At 54.0% G+C, this 21,384-nt stretch overlaps 1 protein-coding gene and 2 long non-coding RNA genes across 8 annotated transcripts in view; 2 read left to right on the forward strand and 1 right to left on the reverse strand.

Annotated features, from left to right (window-relative positions):
* Positions 1-307: 307 nt before the first annotated feature.
* On the forward strand, positions 308-1,512 carry LOC121274055. 2 transcript variants are annotated; one of them, XR_005942163.1, is made up of 3 exons: positions 308-398; positions 511-782; positions 1,391-1,512. It is a non-coding gene; the product is annotated as an uncharacterized LOC121274055 (long non-coding RNA). The 2 variants fall into 2 exon arrangements; XR_005942162.1 differs by lacking the exon at positions 1,391-1,512 and adding an exon at positions 927-948 and having other exon boundaries at positions 511-894.
* Positions 1,513-2,337: 825 nt separating this feature from the next.
* LOC121274054 lies at positions 2,338-6,234 on the forward strand. Of its 4 annotated transcripts, XR_005942161.1 has the most exons (4): positions 2,338-2,460; positions 2,764-2,811; positions 2,876-3,259; positions 3,388-6,234. It is a non-coding gene; the product is annotated as an uncharacterized LOC121274054 (long non-coding RNA). The 4 variants fall into 4 exon arrangements; XR_005942158.1 differs by having other exon boundaries at positions 2,764-3,259; XR_005942159.1 differs by lacking the exon at positions 2,338-2,460 and having other exon boundaries at positions 2,692-3,259; positions 3,388-3,803; positions 3,868-6,234.
* Positions 6,235-13,812: 7,578 nt separating this feature from the next.
* rbm42 (RNA binding motif protein 42) overlaps positions 13,813-21,384 on the reverse strand; it is a 50,958-nt gene continuing 43,386 nt past the window's right edge. The window contains exons 8-10 of one of the 2 annotated variants that reach the window (XM_041181148.1): positions 18,437-18,578; positions 16,039-16,233; positions 13,813-14,159 (exon numbers count right to left, since the gene is read on the reverse strand). In XM_041181148.1, coding sequence (XP_041037082.1) covers positions 14,047-14,159; positions 16,039-16,233; positions 18,437-18,578 — 450 coding nt within the window. In that variant the 3' untranslated portion in view covers positions 13,813-14,046. The remainder of the gene's footprint in view (positions 14,160-16,038; positions 16,234-18,436; positions 18,579-21,384) is intronic. The other variant, XM_041181149.1, reaches the window with a different exon arrangement.

Below are 21,384 nucleotides of genomic sequence, written 5' to 3' on the forward strand. Positions count from 1 at the left end.
GGGAGCGGTCACCATGGGGTGTGGTCACCGTGAGGTGTGGTCACCTGAGGAGCGGTCACCGTGAGGTGTGGTCACCGTGGGGAGCGGTCACCGTGGGTTTTGGTCACCGTGGGGGGTGGTCACCGTGGGGGGTGGTCACTGTGGGGTGTGGTCAACATGGGGTTCAGTCACCGTGGGGTGTGGTCACCGTGGGGAGCGGTCACCGTGGGTTTTGGTCACCGTGGGGGGTGGTCACCGTGGGGGGTGGTCACTGTGGGGTGTGGTCAACATGGGGTTCAGTCACCGTGGGGTGTCACCATGAGGTGTGGTCACCGTGGGGAACGGTCACTGTGAGGAGCGGTCACAGTGAGGTGTGAACACCGTGAGGTGTGGTCACTGTGGGAAGCAGTCACAGTGAGGTGTGGTCATCATGGGGTGTGGTCACCATGGGGTGTGGTCACCATGGGGTGTGGTCACAGTGAGGTGTGGTCACCGTGAGGTGTGGTCACTGTGAGGTGTGGTCACCGTGAGGTGTGGTCACCATGGGGTGTGGTCACCATGGGGTGTGGTCACTGTTGGGAATGGTCACAGTGAGGTGTGGTCACCATGGGGTGTGGTCACCATGGGGTGTGGTCACTGTTGGGAATGGTCACAGTGAGGTGTGGTCACAGTGAGGTGTGAACACCGTGAGGTGTGGTCACTGTGGGAAGCAGTCACAGTGAGGTGTGGTCACCATGGGGTGTGGTCACCATGGGGTGTGGTCACTGTTGGGAATGGTCACAGTGAGGTGTGGTCACCATGGGGTGTGGTCACCATGGGTTGTGGTCACTGTTGGGAATGGTCACAGTGAGGTGTGGTCACCATGGGGTGTGGTCACCATGGGGTGTGGTCACTGTTGGGAATGGTCACAGTGAGGTGTGGTCACAGTGAGGTGTGGTCACCGTGAGGTGTGGTCACCATGGGGTGTGGTCACTGTTGGGAATGGTCACAGTGAGGTGTGGTCACAGTGAGGTGTGAACACCGTGAGGTGTGGTCACTGTGGGAAGCAGTCACAGTGAGGTGTGGTCACCATGGGGTGTGGTCACCATGGGGTGTGGTCACTGTTGGGAATGGTCACAGTGAGGTGTGGTCACCATGGGGTGTGGTCACCATGGGGTGTGGTCACTGTTGGGAATGGTCACAGTGAGGTGTGGTCACCATGGGGTGTGGTCACCATGGGGTGTGGTCACTGTTGGGAATGGTCACAGTGAGGTGTGGTCACCATGGGGTGTGGTCACCATGGGGTGTGGTCACTGTTGGGAATGGTCACAGTGAGGTGTGGTCACCATGGGGTGTGGTCACCATGGGGTGTGGTCACTGTTGGGAATGGTCACAGTGAGGTGTGGTCACAGTGAGGTGTGAACACCGTGAGGTGTGGTCACTGTTGGGAATGGTCACAGTGAGGTGTGGTCACCATGGGGTGTGGTCACCATGGGGTGTGGTCACTGTTGGGAATGGTCACAGTGAGGTGTGGTCACCATGGGGTGTGGTCACCATGGGTTGTGGTCACTGTTGGGAATGGTCACCGTGAGGTGTGGTCACCGTGAGGTGTGGTCACCTGAGGAGCGGTCACCGTGAGGTGTGGTCACCTGAGGAGCGGTCACCGTGAGGTGTGGTCACCGTGGGGAGCGGTCACCGTGGGTTTTGGTCACCGTGGGGGGTGGTCACCGTGGGGGGTGGTCACTGTGGGGTGTGGTCAACATGGGGTTCAGTCACCGTGGGGTGTGGTCACCGTGGGGAGCGGTCACCGTGGGTTTTGGTCACCGTGGGGGGTGGTCACCGTGGGGGGTGGTCACTGTGGGGTGTGGTCAACATGGGGTTCAGTCACCGTGGGGTGTGGTCACCGTGGGGAGCGGTCACCGTGGGTTTTGGTCACCGTGGGGGGTGGTCACCGTGGGGGGTGGTCACTGTGGGGTGTGGTCAACATGGGGTTCAGTCACCGTGGGGTGTGGTCACCGTGGGGAGCGGTCACCGTGGGGAACGGTCACTGTGAGGAGCGGTCACAGTGAGGTGTGAACACCGTGAGGTGTGGTCACAGTGAGGTGTGAACACCGTGAGGTGTGGTCACTGTGGGAAGCAGTCACAGTGAGGTGTGGTCATCATGGGGTGTGGTCACCATGGGGTGTGGTCACCATGGGGTGTGGTCACAGTGAGGTGTGGTCACCGTGAGGTGTGGTCACTGTGGGGTGTGGTCACCATGGGGTGTGGTCACTGTTGGGAATGGTCACAGTGAGGTGTGGTCACCATGGGGTGTGGTCACCATGGGGTGTGGTCACTGTTGGGAATGGTCACAGTGAGGTGTGGTCACCATGGGGTGTGGTCACCATGGGGTGTGGTCACTGTTGGGAATGGTCACAGTGAGGTGTGGTCACCATGGGGTGTGGTCACCATGGGGTGTGGTCACTGCTGGGAATGGTCACAGTGAGGTGTGGTCACCATGGGGTGTGGTCACTGTGGGAAGCAGTCACAGTGAGGTGTGGTCACCATGGGGTGTGGTCACCATGGGGTGTGGTCACTGTTGGGAATGGTCACAGTGAGGTGTGGTCACCATGGGGTGTGGTCACCATGGGGTGTGGTCACTGTTGGGAATGGTCACAGTGAGGTGTGGTCACCATGGGGTGTGGTCACCATGGGGTGTGGTCACTGTGGGAATGGTCACAGTGAGGTGTGGTCACCATGGGGTGTGGTCACCATGGGGTGTGGTCACTGTTGGGAATGGTCACAGTGAGGTGTGGTCACCGTGAGGTGTGGTCACCATGGGGTGTGGTCACTGTTGGGAATGGTCACAGTGAGGTGTGGTCACAGTGAGGTGTGAACACCGTGAGGTGTGGTCACTGTGGGAAGCAGTCACAGTGAGGTGTGGTCACCATGGGGTGTGGTCACCATGGGGTGTGGTCACTGTTGGGAATGGTCACAGTGAGGTGTGGTCACCATGGGGTGTGGTCACCATGGGGTGTGGTCACTGTTGGGAATGGTCACAGTGAGGTGTGGTCACCATGGGGTGTGGTCACCATGGGGTGTGGTCACTGTTGGGAATGGTCACAGTGAGGTGTGGTCACAGTGAGGTGTGAACACCGTGAGGTGTGGTCACTGTGGGAAGCAGTCACAGTGAGGTGTGGTCACCATGGGGTGTGGTCACCATGGGGTGTGGTCACTGTTGGGAATGGTCACAGTGAGGTGTGGTCACCATGGGGTGTGGTCACCATGGGGTGTGGTCACTGTTGGGAATGGTCACAGTGAGGTGTGGTCACCATGGGGTGTGGTCACCATGGGGTGTGGTCACTGTTGGGAATGGTCACAGTGAGGTGTGGTCACAGTGAGGTGTGTACACCGTGTGGTGTGGTCACTGTGGGTAGCAGTCACAGTGAGGTGTGGTCACCATGGGGTGTGGTCACCATGGGGTGTGGTCACTGTTGGGAATGGTCACAGTGAGGTGTGGTCACCATGGGGTGTGGTCACCATGGGTTGTGGTCACTGTTGGGAATGGTCACAGTGAGGTGTGGTCACCATGGGGTGTGGTCACCATGGGGTGTGGTCACTGTTGGGAATGGTCACAGTGAGGTGTGGTCACCGTGAGGTGTGGTCACTGTGAGGAGCGGTCACAGTGAGGTGTGAACACCGTGAGGTGTGGTCACTGTGGGAAGCAGTCACAGTGAGGTGTGGTCACCATGGGGTGTGGTCACCATGGGGTGTGGTCACTGTTGGGAATGGTCACAGTGAGGTGTGGTCACCATGGGGTGTGGTCACCATGGGGTGTGGTCACTGTTGGGAATGGTCACAGTGAGGTGTGGTCACAGTGAGGTGTGAACACCGTGAGGTGTGGTCACTGTGGGAAGCAGTCACAGTGAGGTGTGGTCACCATGGGGTGTGGTCACCATGGGGTGTGGTCACTGTTGGGAATGGTCACAGTGAGGTGTGGTCACCATGGGGTGTGGTCACCATGGGGTGTGGTCACTGTTGGGAATGGTCACAGTGAGGTGTGGTCACCATGGGGTGTGGTCACCATGGGGTGTGGTCACTGTTGGGAATGGTCACAGTGAGGTGTGGTCACCGTGGGGTGTGGTCACCGTGGGGTGTGGTCACTGTGGGGCTGTGTGAGATTTCGATTGGAATTGAGCAAAATTCTGATTCGGATTGAGAGAGACTCTGGGAGTGATTGAGGTTGTGACTGGAATTGTGAGAGATTCCCTTTGGTTTTATGTGGGATTTCAACTGGGAGATTCCAATTGGGATTGAGTGTGATTCTGCTTGGGATTGACTGAGATTCCATTTGGGAATGGCTGAGATTCTGTCTGGGATTGAGAGAGATTCTGATTGGGATTGAGAGAGATTCTAATTGGGGATGAATGAGATTCTATTTGGGATTGTGTGATTCCAAGTGAGAGTGACTAAGATTCCATTTGGGATTGAGATTCCAATTAGGATTGTATGAGATTCAAATTAGGATATGGTGACATTCTGACTGGGATTGAGACTCCAGTTGGGAATAACTGAGTCTCTGATTAGGAGTGGCTGAGATTGCAATTGAGATTGAGAGAGATTCCCTTTAGGATTGTGCAAGATTCCCTTTGGGAGTGACTGAGATTCGGATTGGGATTGAGTGACATTCAAATGAGTGTGACTGAGATTCTGATTGGGATTGCGAGGGATTTCCTTTGGCATTGTGTGAGATTCCGATTGGGATTTAGTGAGATTTCAGTTGGGATTGCATGAGATTTCCTTTGGGATTGTGAGAGACTCTGATTGGGATTTAGTGAGATTCCAACTGGGAGTGACTGAGATTTTGTTTGCGGTTGAGTGAGGTTCTGATGGGGGTTGACTGAGGTTCCCTTTGGGACTGAGAGAGATTCAAATTTAGTGTGACTGAGATTCCGATTGGAGGTGACTGGAAATCTAATTGGGATTGTTTCAGAATCAGATTGGGATTGTGCGAGACTCTGATCGAGAGTAACTGAGATTCCAAATGGGATTGGATGAGGTGCCGATTGGGATTGAGAGAAATTCTGAGTGGGGTTGAGTGAGATTCCGAATGGGAGTGACAGAAATTTTGTTTGGGATTGAGTGAAATTCTGATTGGGATAGAGTGAGATGCCCTTTGGGATTGAAAGAGGTTCCAATTGGGAGTGACTGAGATTCCATTTGTGATTGCATGAGATTCCGGTTGGGATAGAGTGAGATTCCAATTGGGATTGAATGAGATTCCAATTGGGATTGAGTGATTCTGTTTTGAATTGAGAGGGATTCTGATTGTGATTGTGCGAGGTTCCAACTGAATGACTGAGACTCTGATTGGGATCAAGCAAGATTCCGATTGGGGTGTGATTGAGATTCCGATTTGGAGTGAATGAGATTCGAATTTGCATTGAGTGAGATTCCCTGTGGGATTATGTGAGATTCTGATTGGGGTTATGAGAGATTTTGATTGTGAGTGACCGAGATTGCGACTGGGATTGAGTGAGATTCCGATGGAATTGAGGGAGATTCCCTTCTGGATTGTGTGAAAATCGGATTGGGAGCAATTGGGATTCATTTTGGGATTGTGAGATTCTGATTGGGATAGAGTGAGACTCCTATTGGGATTGCGTGAGAATCTGATTGTGATTGAGAGTGTCTCCGATTGGGATTGAGTGAGATACAGATTGGGGTTGAGTGAGATTCAGATTGGGATTGAGAGAGATTTAGATTGGGATTGAGAGAGATTCCGATTGGGATTGAGAGAGATTCCGATTGGGATTGAGAAAGATTCCGATTGGGATTGAGAGAGATTCCGATTAGGATTCACCAAAATTCCGATTGCAAATAAGCGAGACACAGATTGGGATCTTGTGAGATTCTGATTGCAAGTGACTGAGCATCTGATTGGGATCGAGTCTGCCGGTTGGGATTGAGAGAGCCTTGGGTTGGGAGTGACAGATTCCAACAGGGAGCAAGTGGGACTCCAGTTTGGGTTGAGTGAGGCTCCTGCTGAGACGAACATAGATCACGCACATGTGCTCTCACTTAGAGGGACACTGTAATGCACCCACACTTGGGGGAGGGGGATACACAGAAACAGGAATGCACAGGTGAACACAGACATGGTAACACGCGCATAGGAACATTCCCATGGGAATGTGGGCACACGGGAACACACACACGCACAGATACAGGATCCCAGACTCCCTTGCCTTCATCCACATGACCAACACTCCAAGCCCTGATCGAGCACCCATCCAGGACCTCTTCTTAGGGCTTCAGGAGATAAGCCTCTTTTCTGCAGACCCTTCCTCTCACATCCACCCCCACCACACCCCCCACCCCCCCCTCCCATACCCTCTTGGCACCTCCTCCAGTTGCGGAGAGGTGACATCGAGCTCTTTGTGAGGTTATGTAAACGGGGGTGAGGGGTGACGAGCCTGGTGTAAACGTCACGCTAACTCTTCTCTCTCTCTCTCTCTCTCTCCCTTTCCAGACCTGGTCTGCAAACCGGGCGGGAACCACAGCCGCCGCTAGGAGGAACCTGATGATTTCGCGCCAACTCAACATCGGCGCTGTCCTCATCGGACTCATCGTCCATTTTGTCTGGGTGGTCCGGCTTATCATCACTGTCATCGAGCGAATCTGAACTGCCTCCCGCCTCCCGAAGGAAGGAAGGAAGGGGTCATTCAGGCCGTGAACCAACCAGCATCTTCCGATTGGAAAGGAAGGTTCCCCTATCTTCCCCCCCCGCCCCCGCCCCCCACACAGCGTATTCAAAAGCCAACGAGGTACCGAGGAAGCGAGGTCACCTTTTGTGACGTGGGGCCGCAGGCAGCCAATTTGCGCACAGCAAGATCCCGCAACGTGATAACGGCCCCCAGATCGCCTGCTTTTGTTTTTGTCAGCGATGTCGGTCGAGGGGTAAATATTGTCCCCCAGGACGCCGGTGGGGTGGGTGGGTCGGTGGTGGTTGGGGGGGAGGGGGGGGGCACGGGGAAAACTCCCCCCACCCCGCTCTTCGTCCAAAGAGCGGACGTGGGAGCTTTGATGTTCTCCAGCAGCCCCCACCCCGCTCACCCATCCGGCGAGAAATCGGGAGGCGGGGGTTCTGTTAACGTCTCAGCTGGACAACGGCCTGTGATTTTGGAATGAGGCTCAAACCCCGTGACCTTCTGACTGAGGCGGGAGAGTGGGGTACACAGCGAGACACAAGGGTACAGCGAGAGGTCAAACCAAGTGCCGGCACCCGGGAGTCGAACGCCAACTCGAGCCGGGTCACCAAGGAATCGGAGGTCACAGCATTGGCCGCAAAGCCTTGATGAGCTCCTTACCCTTCCCAACATCCCGCTTCTCCTTGTCTGATATCCCCCACTCCCTTCCTGTCCGACACGGCCTACTGCCCAAGGCTGATGTTCTGCGCCACTCTGGTCCGACATCCCACCACCCACCCCCCCACCCCCCCGCCCCCACTCCCCAGCAACTCCCTCCCACCAGTCCGCCAACCCCCTTCCCCCGGTCTGGCATCCCACTCCCCTCCTCCGTCCGAAATCCCACCGCCCCACCACCGGTCCTAGATCTCATTGCTCCCCACCCCCTCCCACCGCACCCACCCCCGTCTGATATTTTTCTTCTGCAATCCCACCTCCCAGCGAGGCCGTGGTCTCGCTCTGCTCCAGTCCGTCCCTCAAGCCCTGGGACACGGACCCCTTCGAAGCGGCCCCCCCCATGGTGCTGATGGGGTTGGGCTCTCCAGCCAGAGTGTCGACAGGGATGCAGGGCTAGGATCTGCATCACAAGCAGCTTCCTTTTAGTGACCCTCATGCGCGCGAGGGTGTTCCTGCAGGACTGGCGATTAGCTTAAGTTAATAAAATTAAGCTCTGTTTAAATCGTTTTGCCTTCTCACTATTTCTGCAACAACTCCACCCTCATCGGAGGAAGGGACAGTGCACAGGTCCTGGGTACAAAACTCCACAATCTAGAAAAAGTACAGACTCTCACTGGTCCCACACACACTGACTCTCACTGGGGTACGGGACCCACACGCACTGACTCTCACTGGGGTACGGGTCCCACACACACACTGACTCTCACTGGGATACGGGTCTCACACACACTGACTCTCACTGGGGTACGGGTCCCACACGCACTGACTCTCACTGAGGGACGGGTCCCACACACACTGACTCTCACTGGGGTACGGGTCTCACACACACTGACTCTCACTGAGGTACGTGTCCAACACACACTGACTCTCACTGGGGTACGTATCCCACACACACTGATTCTCACTGGGGTACGTGTCCAACGCACACTGACTCTCACTGAGGTACGGGTCCCACACGCACTGACTCTCACTGGGGTACGGGTCCCACACACACTGACTCTCACTGGGGTACGGGTCCCACACACACTGACTCTCACTGGGATACGGGTCTCACACACACTGACTCTCACTGGGGTACGGGTCCCACACGCACTGACTCTCACTGAGGGACGGGTCCCACAGACACTGACTCTCACTGGGGTACGGGTCTCACACACACTGACTCTCACTGGGGTACGGGTCCCACACACACTGACTCTCACTGGGGTACGTATCCCACACACACTGATTCTCACTGGGGTACGTGTCCAACGCACACTGACTCTCACTGAGGTATGGGTCCCACACGCACTGACTCTCACTGGGGTACGGGTCCCACACACACTGACTCTCACTGGGGTACGGGTCCCACACACATTGAATGACACGAGAGGCGTTTGACGGTATAGTAAGAGTTGGTATTTATAATACATAATTGCCTATTTGAATCTAAGCAAATGAAAAAAAACTTATGAAAATATTGCGATTGTCATGTTGTAATAAAGATATGATGCAAAAAACAGATGTAGTGCTGGGGAGAGGTTGAGTAACACGGGTTAAAGTGCGAGATGATTTCTGCTCCTGGGTGCGACAGCCTCTCCTTAGCTGTTGTAAAAAGGACTGATGGGAGTTCCAGAATACAGGAAATGATCAGACAGGCGGGAGAGACGGAGACCAGAGTCGATCGCTGCTACCGCTGTGGTCACATTACCCCCTTCCCTCGCCCATGACTGGTGCTGATGAATTGGCAAACCTCACTCGGGCCACTCCGGAGATAGATAATGGTGACCCCCGCCAACCGGACAGCTCCAGCCAGCCGCTCGACCACAGCAACCGCCCCGGTGGGGCTGGAGGGCCTGTCCAGGGGTCAGCCGAAGGCAGTCAAGGCCCCAGCCCAGACTACCTCCCCATCTCCATCTGCAACTTGCTGTTCTGCTGCCTGCCCCTGGGATTTGCCGCTGTGGTTTATTCCATACGGGTGAGTCACGCACCAAAGGGTTTCCTGGAGGAGATGCGAGATTTAAGCTAACAATACCAGAACTGGGCGGCTACCGGTGCCAGTGAAGGCAATTCCTATGGGGGGATTCGGGAGAAACCTCTTTACCCAGGGAGTAGGGGAAAATGTGGGACTCGCTCCCACGGGGAGTGGTCGAGGTGAATAGCGTCGATGTGTTTAAGGGGGAAGCTGGATAAACACATGAGGGGGAGAGAGGAATAGAAGGGTATGGGGATGGGGTGGGAGGGGGTGGTGGGAGGAGGCTGGTGTGGAGCAGGAACACCAGCATGGAGCAGATGGGCTGAATGGCCTGTTTCCGTGCTGGGGATATTTTGATAAGCAGGGGGTGGGGCTTCCATAAACAGAGCAATGCAGTATTGAGGGGCGGGGGGGGAGCTACACAGAGGGAGCAGCATTGAGGGGGGGGGAAGCAGCTACACAGACGGAGTAGCATTGTGCGGGGGGGGGAAGCAGCTACACAGAGGGAGCAGCGTTGTGTGTGTGTGTGGGGGGAGCCAGATCCCGGCCGTACCTTTCTGGCTCTCCGATCGAGATGTACGATTGGTCCCGCTCGCTCACACTGGGATTTCCTCCTCCAGACGCGGGATATGAATTTCCTCCGGGAGACGGATTGGGCCAGACGGCACTCGAAAAAGGCTATGGTTTTGAACGTGGCGGGAATGTTAACGGGACTGGCCTGTTACACTGTGCTGACCATCATCGTCGTGCTCCAGTACATGCACAGTTAGAACGTTCCCCACCCTCTCCGACAGGCAACAGGCGGCACTGGATAAGGAGCTACAGGCACAGGAGGCAGCTTCCGAGAGTTCAAGACAGAGTCGCGAAACCTCAGATGGCCGGGGGGGAGGGGGGGAATAAAACTCCCTCCCTTTGCCCCACCCTGTTCATCATTAATCTCTCATCAAGAATTAAAGCCTGAATTAATTTGTTAAGAGTGAAATCATTCTCCGCTGTCTGATACGGTGCAGAGGTCAGGCATAGGCTCTCAAATGACGTCTCGCAGGGGTGAACGGATTTACTGCTCTTTCTCTCTCTCTCTCTCTCTCTCTCGTCTCTCAGTCAAGAGGTCATGAGCGTGAGCCTCCGCACCAGGGCATTAGCCCCCTACTGCAGGGCAAAATCCAAGTGGTCAGTACTGAGGGAATGCTGCACTGTCAGAGGGTCAGTACTGAGGGAGTGCCGCACTGTCGGAGGGTCAGTACTGAGGGAGTGCCGCACTGTCGGAGGGTCAGTACTGAGGGAGTGCCGCACTGTCGGAGGGTCAGTACTGAGGGAGTGCAGCACTGTCAGAGGATCAGTACTGAGGGAGTGCCGCACTGTCGGAGGGTCAGTACTGAGGGAGTGCCGCACTGTCGGAGGGTCAGTACTGAGGGAGTGCCGCACTGTCGGAGGGTCAGTACTGAGGGAGTGCCGCACTGTCGGAGGGTCAGTACTGAGGGAGTGCCGCACTGTCGGAGGGTCAGTACTGAGGGAGTGCCGCACTGTCGGAGGGTCAGTACTGAGGGAGTGCCGCACTATCGGAGGGTCAGTACTGAGGGAGTGCCGCACTGTCGGAGTGTCAGTACTGAGGGAGTGCTGCGCTGTCAAAGGGTCAGTACTGAGGGAGTGCTGCGCTGTCAGAGGGTCAGTACTGAGGGAGTGCCGCACTGTCGGAGGGTCAGTACTGAGGGAGTGCCGCACTATCAGAGGGTCAGTACTGAGGCAGTGCTGCACTGTTGGAGGGTCAGTAGTGAGGGAGTGCTGCTCTGTCGGAGGGTCAGTACTGAGGGAGTGCCGCACTGTCGGAGGGTCAGTACTGAGGGAGTGCTGCACTGTCAGAGGGTCAGTACTGAGGGAGTGCCGCACTGTCGGAGGGTCAGTACTGAGGGTGTGCCGCACTGTCAGAGGGTCAGTACTGAGGGAGTGCTGCACTGTCAGAGGGTCAGTACTGAGGGAGTGCCGCACTGTCAGAGGGTCAGTACTGAGGGAGTGCCGCACTATCAGAGGGTCAGTACTGAGGGAGTGCTGCACTGTCGGAGGGTCAGTACTGAGGGAGTGCTGCACTGTCGGAGGGTCAGTACTGAGGCAGTGCTGCACTGTTGGAGGGTCAGTAGTGAGGGAGTGCTGCTCTGTCGGAGGGTCAGTACTGAGCGAGTGCCGCACTGTCGGAGGGTCAGTACTGAGGGAGTGCTGCACTGTCAGAGGGTCAGTACTGAGGGAGTGCCGCACTGTCGGAGGGTCAGTACTGAGGGTGTGCCGCACTGTCAGAGGGTCAGTACTGAGGGAGTGCTGCACTGTCAGAGGGTCAGTACTGAGGGAGTGCCGCACTGTCAGAGGGTCAGTACTGAGGGAGTGCCGCACTATCAGAGGGTCAGTACTGAGGGAGTGCTGCACTGTCGGAGGGTCAGTACTGAGGGAGTGCTGCACTGTCGGAGGGTCAGTACTGAGGGAGTGCTGCATTGTTGGAGGGTCAGTTCTGAGGGAGTGCTGCACTGTCAGAGGGTTAGTACTGAGGGAGCGCCGCACTGTTGGAGGGTCAGTTCTGAGGGAGTGCTGCACTGTCGGAGGGTCAGTACTGAGGGAGTGCTGCACTGTCGGAGGGTCAGTACTGACGGAGCGCTGCGCTGTCCGAGGGTTGCACAGAGGGAGCGCCGTGCTGTACCTGTCCTGGGAGTGTTTGATGGGGACAGTGTAGAGGGAGCTTTACTCTGTATCTAACCCCGTGCTGTACCTGTCCTGGGAGTGTTTGATGCGGACAGTGTAGAGGGAGCTTTCCTCTGTTTCTAACCCAAATCTGCCAGTAGAGGTTCAGGCACAATCTTTATATCTGAGTATATTTTATCGATACACAATTCGAATTGTTCATTTGTCTATCTGTATCTGAGGCATATACACACCCCGTCTACCTGTGCACATATACACTATCTCTGTCCTTGTTTGCTGTGACGAATTTGACTCGTAGCTGAGTACAGGGACACAACGTTAGGGATAGGCAGTTCCAAACACTCACATTAACCTCACTGATCAGTAACCAGGGAGCTAAGGAGTAGGAAGTCTCTCCACCCTTTCACCGTTAAGCCAATCCAAGCAAACTATCGGCAGGAATATCTGGGTACCTCTGTGTTCTGGCAATTCTGTACGAATGTCACAGAAACAGGCTCCTTGGCCAGGACTGCTCCCTGCCCTTCTAGTCCAGATTCATCCTAGTAAACCTTACAGGGCAGCCGTGGTCTAATGGAACTGCAGATCAGGCTCCTGTTCCTGTGTAACCGGCTTGAGGGGGCTGAATGGGCCTCCTCCTGTTCCTGTGTAACAGGCCCCAGGGGGCTGAATGGGGCCTCCTCCTGTTCCTGTGTAACCGGCTTGAGGGGGCTGAATGGGCCTCCTCCTGTTCCTGTGTAACAGGCCCCAGGGGGCTGAATGGGGCCTCCTCCTGTTCCTGTGTAACAGGCTCGAGGGGGCTGAATGGGCCTCCTCCTGTTCCTGTGTAACAGGCTCGAGGGGGCTGAACGGTCCTCCTCCTGTCTTTGAGTTTACGCTGAGGACTCAGATGAGTGAGTGACTGCGACGCGGACTCACTCCGCAAACAGCGAGACAGAGAGCGAACAGGAGAGAGAAATGGAACGAGCACGAGAGGGAGGGAGAGAGGGAGGGAAAGTCAGCGAAAGCAGGGAGGGAGAGAACAGAACGAGGGACGAACAGAAAGCAACTCGGAGCAGGGGCGGACGGCGGTGGGGGAGATGGTGAGAGCTGGGGAGGGCAGAAAGATGAAAGCAGGCAGAGAGCAAGAGAAAGATTCCCCTGCAGTCTTGCGCTCAGTGAAAGAACAGTGAGCGAACTCAGTCTGCCGTTTAACATTCCAGCACCTCTCAGGGAGCTGCAAATGGATCTCAAGTTCAAAGAAAGAGGCAATATTAAGAATTCACAGACAACGATGTATTGCTATTTAACAAGCGAGACTTACAAGTCAAAATGAGTGTGGCTGATGGCGTGACTGTGTGTGTGTGTGTATGTGTGTGTGTGTGTGTGTGTGTATATGTGTGTGTGTGTGTGTGTGTATGTATACCCATGTGTGCGTGTGTGAGTATGTGTGTACGTGAAAGACCACACAACAACTAGAGGAGTTGGCTGTCTCAAACATCCCCTTCATTAGTCCAGTAGCGGGGCCCACAGCCAATCTGTACAGTGCTCTTAAAAAGCAGGGGACGAACACTTTTACACAAGGTGGAGGTGGGAGGGAGGGAGAGAGAGTCGGGGGAGGGAGGGAGGGAGAGAGAGTGGGAGGTGGGAGAGAGGGAGGGAGGAGGGAGGGAGGGAGAGTGGGAGGTGGGAGAGAGGGAGAGAGGGAGGGAGGGAGGGAGGCAGGGGGGAGGAAGGGGGAAGAGGTGGGAGGGAGGGAGAGAGGAAGGGGGGGAGGTGGGAGGGAGGGAGGTGGGAGAGAGGGAGGGGTGAGGAAGGGGGGGAGGTGGTAGAGGGGAAGGACAGAGAGAGAGAGGGAGGGAAGGAAGAAGAGAGGGAGGGAGGGGGAGGGAGGGAGAGAGGGAGGGAGGGAGAGAGGGAGGTGGGAGAGGGGAAGGGATGGAGGGAGGGAGGACATCACATGCCATCTCCAGGCTTGAGTCCGCCCCGTGTCACCCAGTGTCCGGCAGGTGGTGGGACTGGGAGGAGAGGGGAGGGGCATGAAGATTCTGCGCCGCCCTCCGTAGTCGCTCACCGCAGTCCCAGCTTCTTCTTCTCCTTCTGTTTTTTCCTCACCACGTCCAGATTCCGATCCCGCCACATACTCTTCCTCAACTTAATCGGCCGACTTCCCACGTACTTCCCTGGGAAACGCAGGAGACAGGCGGGGATCAACAGACAGCCAGAGGATTAAACACACAGCAAAGCAACATCCCCGAGCCTCTCGATTATACTCCAGTCTGTAACTCACTCCCGGGTATCTGATATTCTATATATGAACCACCCCGAACCCCTCGATTAGATTCCAGTCTGTAACTCACTCCCGGGTATCTGATATTCTATATATGAACCACCCCGAACCCCTCGATTAGATTCCAGTCTGTAACTCACTCCCGGGTATCTGTTATTCTAAATATAAACCTCCCTGAACCCCTCGATTAGATTCCAGTCTGTAACTCACTCCCGGGTATCTGATATTCTATATATGAACCACCCCGAACCCCTCGATTAGATTCCAGTCTGTAACTCACTCCCGGGTATCTGTTATTCTAAATATAAACCTCCCTGAACCCCTCGATTAGATTCCAGTCTGTAACTCCCTCCCGGGTATCTGTTATTCTATATATAAACCACCCCGAACCCCTCGATTAGATTCCAGTCTGTAACTCACTCCCGGGTATCTGTTATTCTATACATATATCACCCCGAACCCCTCGATTAGATTCCAGTCTGTAACTCACTCCCGGGTATCTGATATTCTATATATAAACCACCCTGATCCCCTCGATTAGATTCCAGTCTGTAACTCACTCCCGGGTATCTGTTATTCTATATATAAACCACCCCGAACCCCTCAATTAGATTCCAGTCTGTTACTCACTCCCGGGTATCTATTATTCTATATATAAACCACCCCGAACCCCTCGATTAGATTCCAGTCTGTAACTCACTCCCGGGTATCTGTTATTCTATACATATATCACCCCGAACCCCTCGATTAGATTCCAGTCTGTAACTCACTCCCGGGTATCTGATATTCTATATATAAACCACCCTGATCCCCTCGATTAGATTCCAGTCTGTAACTCACTCCCGGGTATCTGTTATTCTATATATAAACCACCCCGAACCCCTCAATTAGATTCCAGTCTGTTACTCACTCCCGGGTATCTATTATTCTATATATAAACCACCCCGAACCCCTCGATTAGATTCCAGTCTGTTACTCACTCCCAGGTATCTGTTATTCTATACATAAACCCCCCCTGAACCCCTCGATTAGATTCCAGACTGTAACTCACTCCCGGGTATCTGTTATTCTATATATAAACCCCCCTGAACCCCTCAATTAGATTCCAGTCTGTAACTCACTCCCGGGTATCTGTTATTCTATATATAAACACCCCTGAACCCCTCAATTAGATTCCAGTCTGTAACTCACTCCCGGGTATCTGTTATTCTATATATAAACCCCCCTGAACCCCTCAATTAGATTCCAGTCTGTAACTCACTCCCGGGTATCTGTTATTCTATATATAAACCATCCGAACCCCTCAATTAGATTCCAGCCTGTAACTCACTCCCGGGTATCTGTTATTCTATATATAAACCCCCTGAACCCCTCGATTAGATTCCAGTCTGTAACTCACTCCCGGGTATCTGTTATTCTATATATAAACCACCCCGCACCCCTCGATTAGATTCCAGTCTGTAACTCACTCCCGGGTATCTGTTATTCTATATATAAACCACCCCGAACCCCTCGATTAAATTCCAGTCTGTAACTCACTCCCGGGTATCTGTTATTCTATATATAAACCCCCTGAACCCCTCGATTAGATTCCAGTCTGTAACTCACGCCCGGGTATCTGTTATTCTATATATAAACCACCCCGAACCCCTCAATTAGATTCCAGTCTGTAACTCACTCCCGGGTATCTGTTATTCTATATATAAACCACCCCGAACCCCTCGATTAGATTCCAGTCTGTAACTCACTGCAGGATTATTTCACGGACTCACCGTTCATCTCCCTCATCGCTCTCACGTAGTCATTGGGATCCTTGAAGCTGACAAAGCCGTACCCCTTGGTCTTGCCTGTGCGCTTATCCCTGATGACCTTCGCTTTGAGGAAGGACTGGTATTTTCCGAAGGCTCGGGCCAGGATGTCGTCGTTCACCTCGTTCCCCAGGTCCCCGCAGAAGATCCGGAAATCGTCTGAAACGGGAAAGAATCCTTTCAGTCCAGCCGCCCCCGGGCAATCCAGGCGGCGCTGGGTCGTGGCAGTTCATGGGATCCTGCTGTGCGCAAATCGACTGCCGCGCACCCCAACGTTACAACAGTGTCCGCCCTTCAGAGAAAACTTCGGGACGTCTGGAGGTGGTGAGAGGTGCTGGAGAAATGGGAGTCTTGTCCCTGTTAGGATAGGGAGTTCTGTACCCACTTGGGAATTAAACAGTGGGGATGAAGGAAAGAGTCATGATTTGCTGTCAGTGTGAAGGGTGTTAACTGCAACTCAGTTGTGGAGTTATTTTTTTAAAAAAAAAATGCATTTGTTCCCGGGATGTGGGTGTCGCTGGTTAGGCCAACATTTATTGCCCATCCCTAATTGCCCCTTGAGGAGGTGGTGGGTGAGCTGCCTTCTTGAGCCGCTGCAGTCCCCGTGAGGCGTAGGTACATCCACAGCGCTGTTAGGGAGGGTGTTCCAGGATTTTGTCCGTGTGGTGTAGGTACACCCACAGTGCTGTTAGGGAGGGTGTTCCAGGATTTTGACCCAGCGACAGTGAAGGAACGGCCGATATATTTCCAAGTCAGGGGGGTGAGAGACTTGGAGGGGAACTTCCAGGTGGTGGTGCTCCCCATGTGTCTGCTGCCCTTGTCCTTCTAGATGGTAGAGGTCGTGGGTTTGGTAGGTGCTGTCGGAGGAGCCTTGGTGAGTTGCTGCAGTGCATCTTGTAAATGGTACACACACTGCTGCTACTGTGTGTTGGTGGTGGAGGGAGTGAACGTTGGTGGGTGGGGCGTCATTCAAGTGGCTGCTTTGTCATGCACTGTCGGAGGGTCAGTACTAAGGGATTGCTGCACTGTCGATGGGTCAGTACTGAGGGAGTGCTGCACTGTCGATGGGTCAGTACTGACGGAGTGCTGCACTGTCAGAGGGTCAGTACTGAGGGAGTGCTGCACTGTCGATGGGTCAGTACTGAGAGAGTGCTGCACTGTCGATGGGTCAGTACTGAGGGAGTGCTGCACTGTCGATGGGTCAGTACTGAGGGAGTGCTGCACTGTCGATGGGTCAGTACTGAGGGAGTGCTGCACTGTCGATGGGTCAGTACTGACGGAGTGCTGCACTGTCAGAGGGTCAGTACTGAGGGAGTGCTGCACTGTCGATGGGTCAGTACTGAGGGAGTGCTGCACTGTCGATGGGTCAGTACTGAGGGAGTGCTGCACTGTCGATGGGTCAGTACTGAGGGAGTGCTGCACTGTCGATGGGTCAGTACTGAGGGATTGCTGCACTGTCGATGGGTCAGTACTGAGGGAGTGCTGCACTGTCGATGGGTCAGTACTGAGGGAGTGCTGCACTGTCGATGGGTCAGTACTGAGGGAGTGCTGCACTGTCGATGGGTCAGTACTGAGGGAGTGCTGCACTGTCGATGGGTCAGTACTGAGGGAGTGCTGCACTGTCGATGGGTCAGTACTGAGAGAGTGCTGCACTGTCAGAAAATCAGTACTGAGGGAGCGCTGCACTGTGGTGGTGGAGGGAGTGAATGTTTGTGGATGGGGTGCCAATCAAAGCAGGGCTGCTTTGTCCTGGACGGTGTCGAGCTTCTTGAGTTGTTGTGGGAGCTGCACCTATCCAGGCAAGTGGGGAGTATTCCATCACACTCCTGCCTGAGGTTCTGGTTCAGTTTCTGGCTGTTGGTGGCGTTAAGGTGATGGGCAATAACTGGGGACTCACCTGCACTCACACATAAAGAGGATGCAGTTTAACCCTTCACCGCCTGGCAACCTGGGTTCTGTGAACAGGGTAGCCAGACATTCCGGCTGTTACAACTCGGATAGTGAAGGATGGACCTGCGACCTAGTCTTTATACTCTTTCCAGCAAAGGACGAGAGCAAAAACTGATCGACAAATTGACAGACCCTCACAGGGCACTGTAACTAAAAGTAAAACCTTCCACAGAAACGTAGCACAATTAAATTGAACTAGCATTTTGGAGGCTGGTGATAGCCTCCAGCCCCACCTTGGTGCCCACTGGTTGTGTCAGGGCCCCCACGAGTTGCTGTGGACACCACACGCTCCCTCTCCCCGAACACCCGGGCATGGGCCCAGTTTTTTAGTTTTCCAGTTAACACGCGCCCCAGTTAAGGCATCCGATTAGCCGCATGCAATGTCAGGGACTGCCCCCCAGGAGGGACTGACCGTGTTCCCATTCCAGCAGACTCGGATCCTCCCACGAAATCCCGGCTGCCGTCCGAATACAACGCTTTGTCCTCTCTTGCTTGCTCTTCTTCTTGTCTTCGGTCACCACCTCCCCAACCTGGAGGAAGATCACGGGCCGGGTCTGAGAAGCAACTGGACAGTCATCGGCAGCAGGAACCCTGGCTGATTTCCCCTCTCTCTCTCTCTCTCTAACCCAGGGATCACTGGACAGTGATCAGGATGCAGGAACCCTGGCTGATTTCCCCTCTCTCTCTCTCTCTCTAACCCAGGGATCACTGGACAGTGATCAGGAGCAGGAACCCTGGCTGATTTCCCCTCTCTCTCTCTCTCTCTAACCCAGGGGTCACTGGACAGTGATCAGGAGCAGGAACCCTGGCTGATTTCCCCTCTCTCTCTCTAACCCAGGGATCACTGGACAGTGATCAGGAGCAGGAACCCTGGCTGATTTCCCCTCTCTCTCTCTAACCCAGGGATCACTGGACAGTCATCGGCAGCAGGAACCCTGGCTGATTTCCCCTCTCTCCCTCTCTCTCTAACCCAGGGATCACTGGACAGTGATCAGGAGCAGGAACCCTGGCTGATTTCCCCTCTCTCTCTCTAACCCAGGGATCACTGGACAGTGATCAGGAGCAGGAACCCTGGCTGATTTCCCCTCTCTCTCTCTAACCCAGGGATCACTGGACAGTGATCAGGAGCAGGAACCCTGGCTGATTTCCCCTCTCTCTCTCTAACCCAGGGATCACTGGACAGTGATCAGGAGCAGGAACCCTGGCTGATTCCCCCTCTCTCTCTCTAACCCAGGGATCACTGGACAGTGATCAGGAGCAGGAATCCTGGCTGATTTCCCCTCTCTCTCTCTAACCCAGGGATCACTGGACAGTGATCAGGAGCAGGAACCCTGGCTGATTTCCCCTCTCTCTCTCTCTCTCTCTAACCCAGGGGTCACTGGACAGTGATCAGGAGCAGGAACCCAGGCTGATTTCCCCTCTCTCTCTCTCTAACCCAGGGATCACTGGACAGTGATCAGGAGCAGGAACCCTGGCTGATTTCCCCTCTCTCTCAATCTAACACAGGGATCACTGGACAGTGATCAGGAGCAAGAAGCCTGGCTGATCTCCCCCCCACCGTTTCTCTAACCCAGGGGTCAACGTACAGTGATGAGGAGCATTCAGCCCATTGTGCCTTTGCTAGCTCTTTGAAAGACCTATCCAATTAGTCCCACTCTCACCCCTGCTCTTTCCCCCACAGAGCTGCAAATGTTTCCCCTTCAAGTATTTATCCAATTCCCCCTTTTTGAAAGTTCCTATTGAATCTGCTTCCACCGCCCTTTCAGGCAGCACCTTCCAGATCACAACAACTCGCTGTGTCAAAAAAAAAAAATCCTCCTCATCTCCCCCGTCTGGTCCTTTTCCCGATTCTCTTCAATCTGTGTCCCTCTGGTTACCGACCCTCCTGCTGCTGGAAACACTTTCTCCTCATCGACTCTGTCCAAACCCCCTCCTGATGTTGAACGCCCCGATTCAATCTCCCCCCTTAACCTTCTCCACTCCGAGGGAGAACGATCCCGGCTTCTTCAGTCTCTCCACGTAAGGGAAGTATTGAGTGTATAAAAAAGAAAACAGTAGCCTAAGTGAGTACTGGTCCCTTAGAGAATGAGACTGGGGAATTATTCAAGGGAAATGGCAGAGCTTTTGTACAGGAAAAGTGCTCCTGTCTTTACAGCAGAAGACACATAAACATCTCAAGAGTAGTAGGAAATCAAGGTGTTAAAGGAGGAGGAGGACCTTTTAACAATCACAATCACTAGAGGAAAAGCACTGGCAAGACTAATGGGACTAAAGGCTGACAAGTATCCTGGACCTGATGGCCTACATCCAAGGGTCTTAAATTGGCTGCAGAGGTGGCGTATGCATTAGTGGTAATCTTCCAAATCGCAAACGTAACACCTCTAATCAAGAAAGGCGGGAGGCAGAAAGCAGGAACCTATAGGTCAGTCAGCCGAACGTCTGACAGCGGGAAAATGCTATAATCCATCCTTAAGGAGATGGTAGCAGGACATTTAGGAGATCATAACACAGGCAGGCAGAGGCGACATGGTTTTGTGAAAGGGAAATCGTGCTGGACAAGTTCATCAGGCTTCCTTGGCGATGTAACAAACAAGGCGGATGAAGGGGGAACCTGTAGATGTGGTGTACTTGGATTTCCAAAAGGCAGACGATAAGGTGCCACATCAAAGATTACTACACAAAACAAGAGCACATGGTGTAGGGAGTAACATATGAGCACGGACTGAGGACTGGTTAGCTAACGGAAAACAGAGAGTAAGGATAAATGGGTCTTTTTCAGGTTGCCCAACTGTAACTAGCTGAGCGTCACAGGGGTCAGCGCAGAGGCCTCAACTGTTCACAATCTGTGTTAATGACTTGGATGATAGGACTCACTGCACTGTAGCCAAACTTGCTGAAGATACGAAATTAGGTAGGAAAGCAGGTGTGAAGAGTTCACAGGGTCAGCAAAGGGACATAGGGACAAAGCGAGTGGGCAAAGGTTTTGCACATGGGAGTACAACGTGGGGAAAAGCGAGGTTGTCCATTTGGGCAGGAAGAGTAGAAAAGCAGAATATTATTTAAGTGGAGAGAGGAGCTGCAGATTGTGGTACAGAGGGATCTGGGTGTCCTGGTACACAAATCGCAAGAAGTCAGCATTCAGGAGCGACAAGCAATGTGGAAAGTAAACGGAATGTTAGCCTCTATTGCAAGAGGGCTAGAGTATTAAAGTAGGAAGTCTTGCTTGAACTGTACAGGGCATTGGTGAGACTGCACCTGGAGCATTGTGGACAGTTTTGGTCTCCTCACTTAAGGAGGGGGGCGGGGGGGGGATATACTCGCATTGGAAGCAGATCAGAGACCATTCACTTGGCTCTCTCT

The sequence above is a fragment of the Carcharodon carcharias genome (assembly GCF_017639515.1).
Source record: "Carcharodon carcharias isolate sCarCar2 chromosome 29 unlocalized genomic scaffold, sCarCar2.pri SUPER_29_unloc_2, whole genome shotgun sequence".
NCBI lineage: Eukaryota > Metazoa > Chordata > Chondrichthyes > Lamniformes > Lamnidae > Carcharodon > Carcharodon carcharias.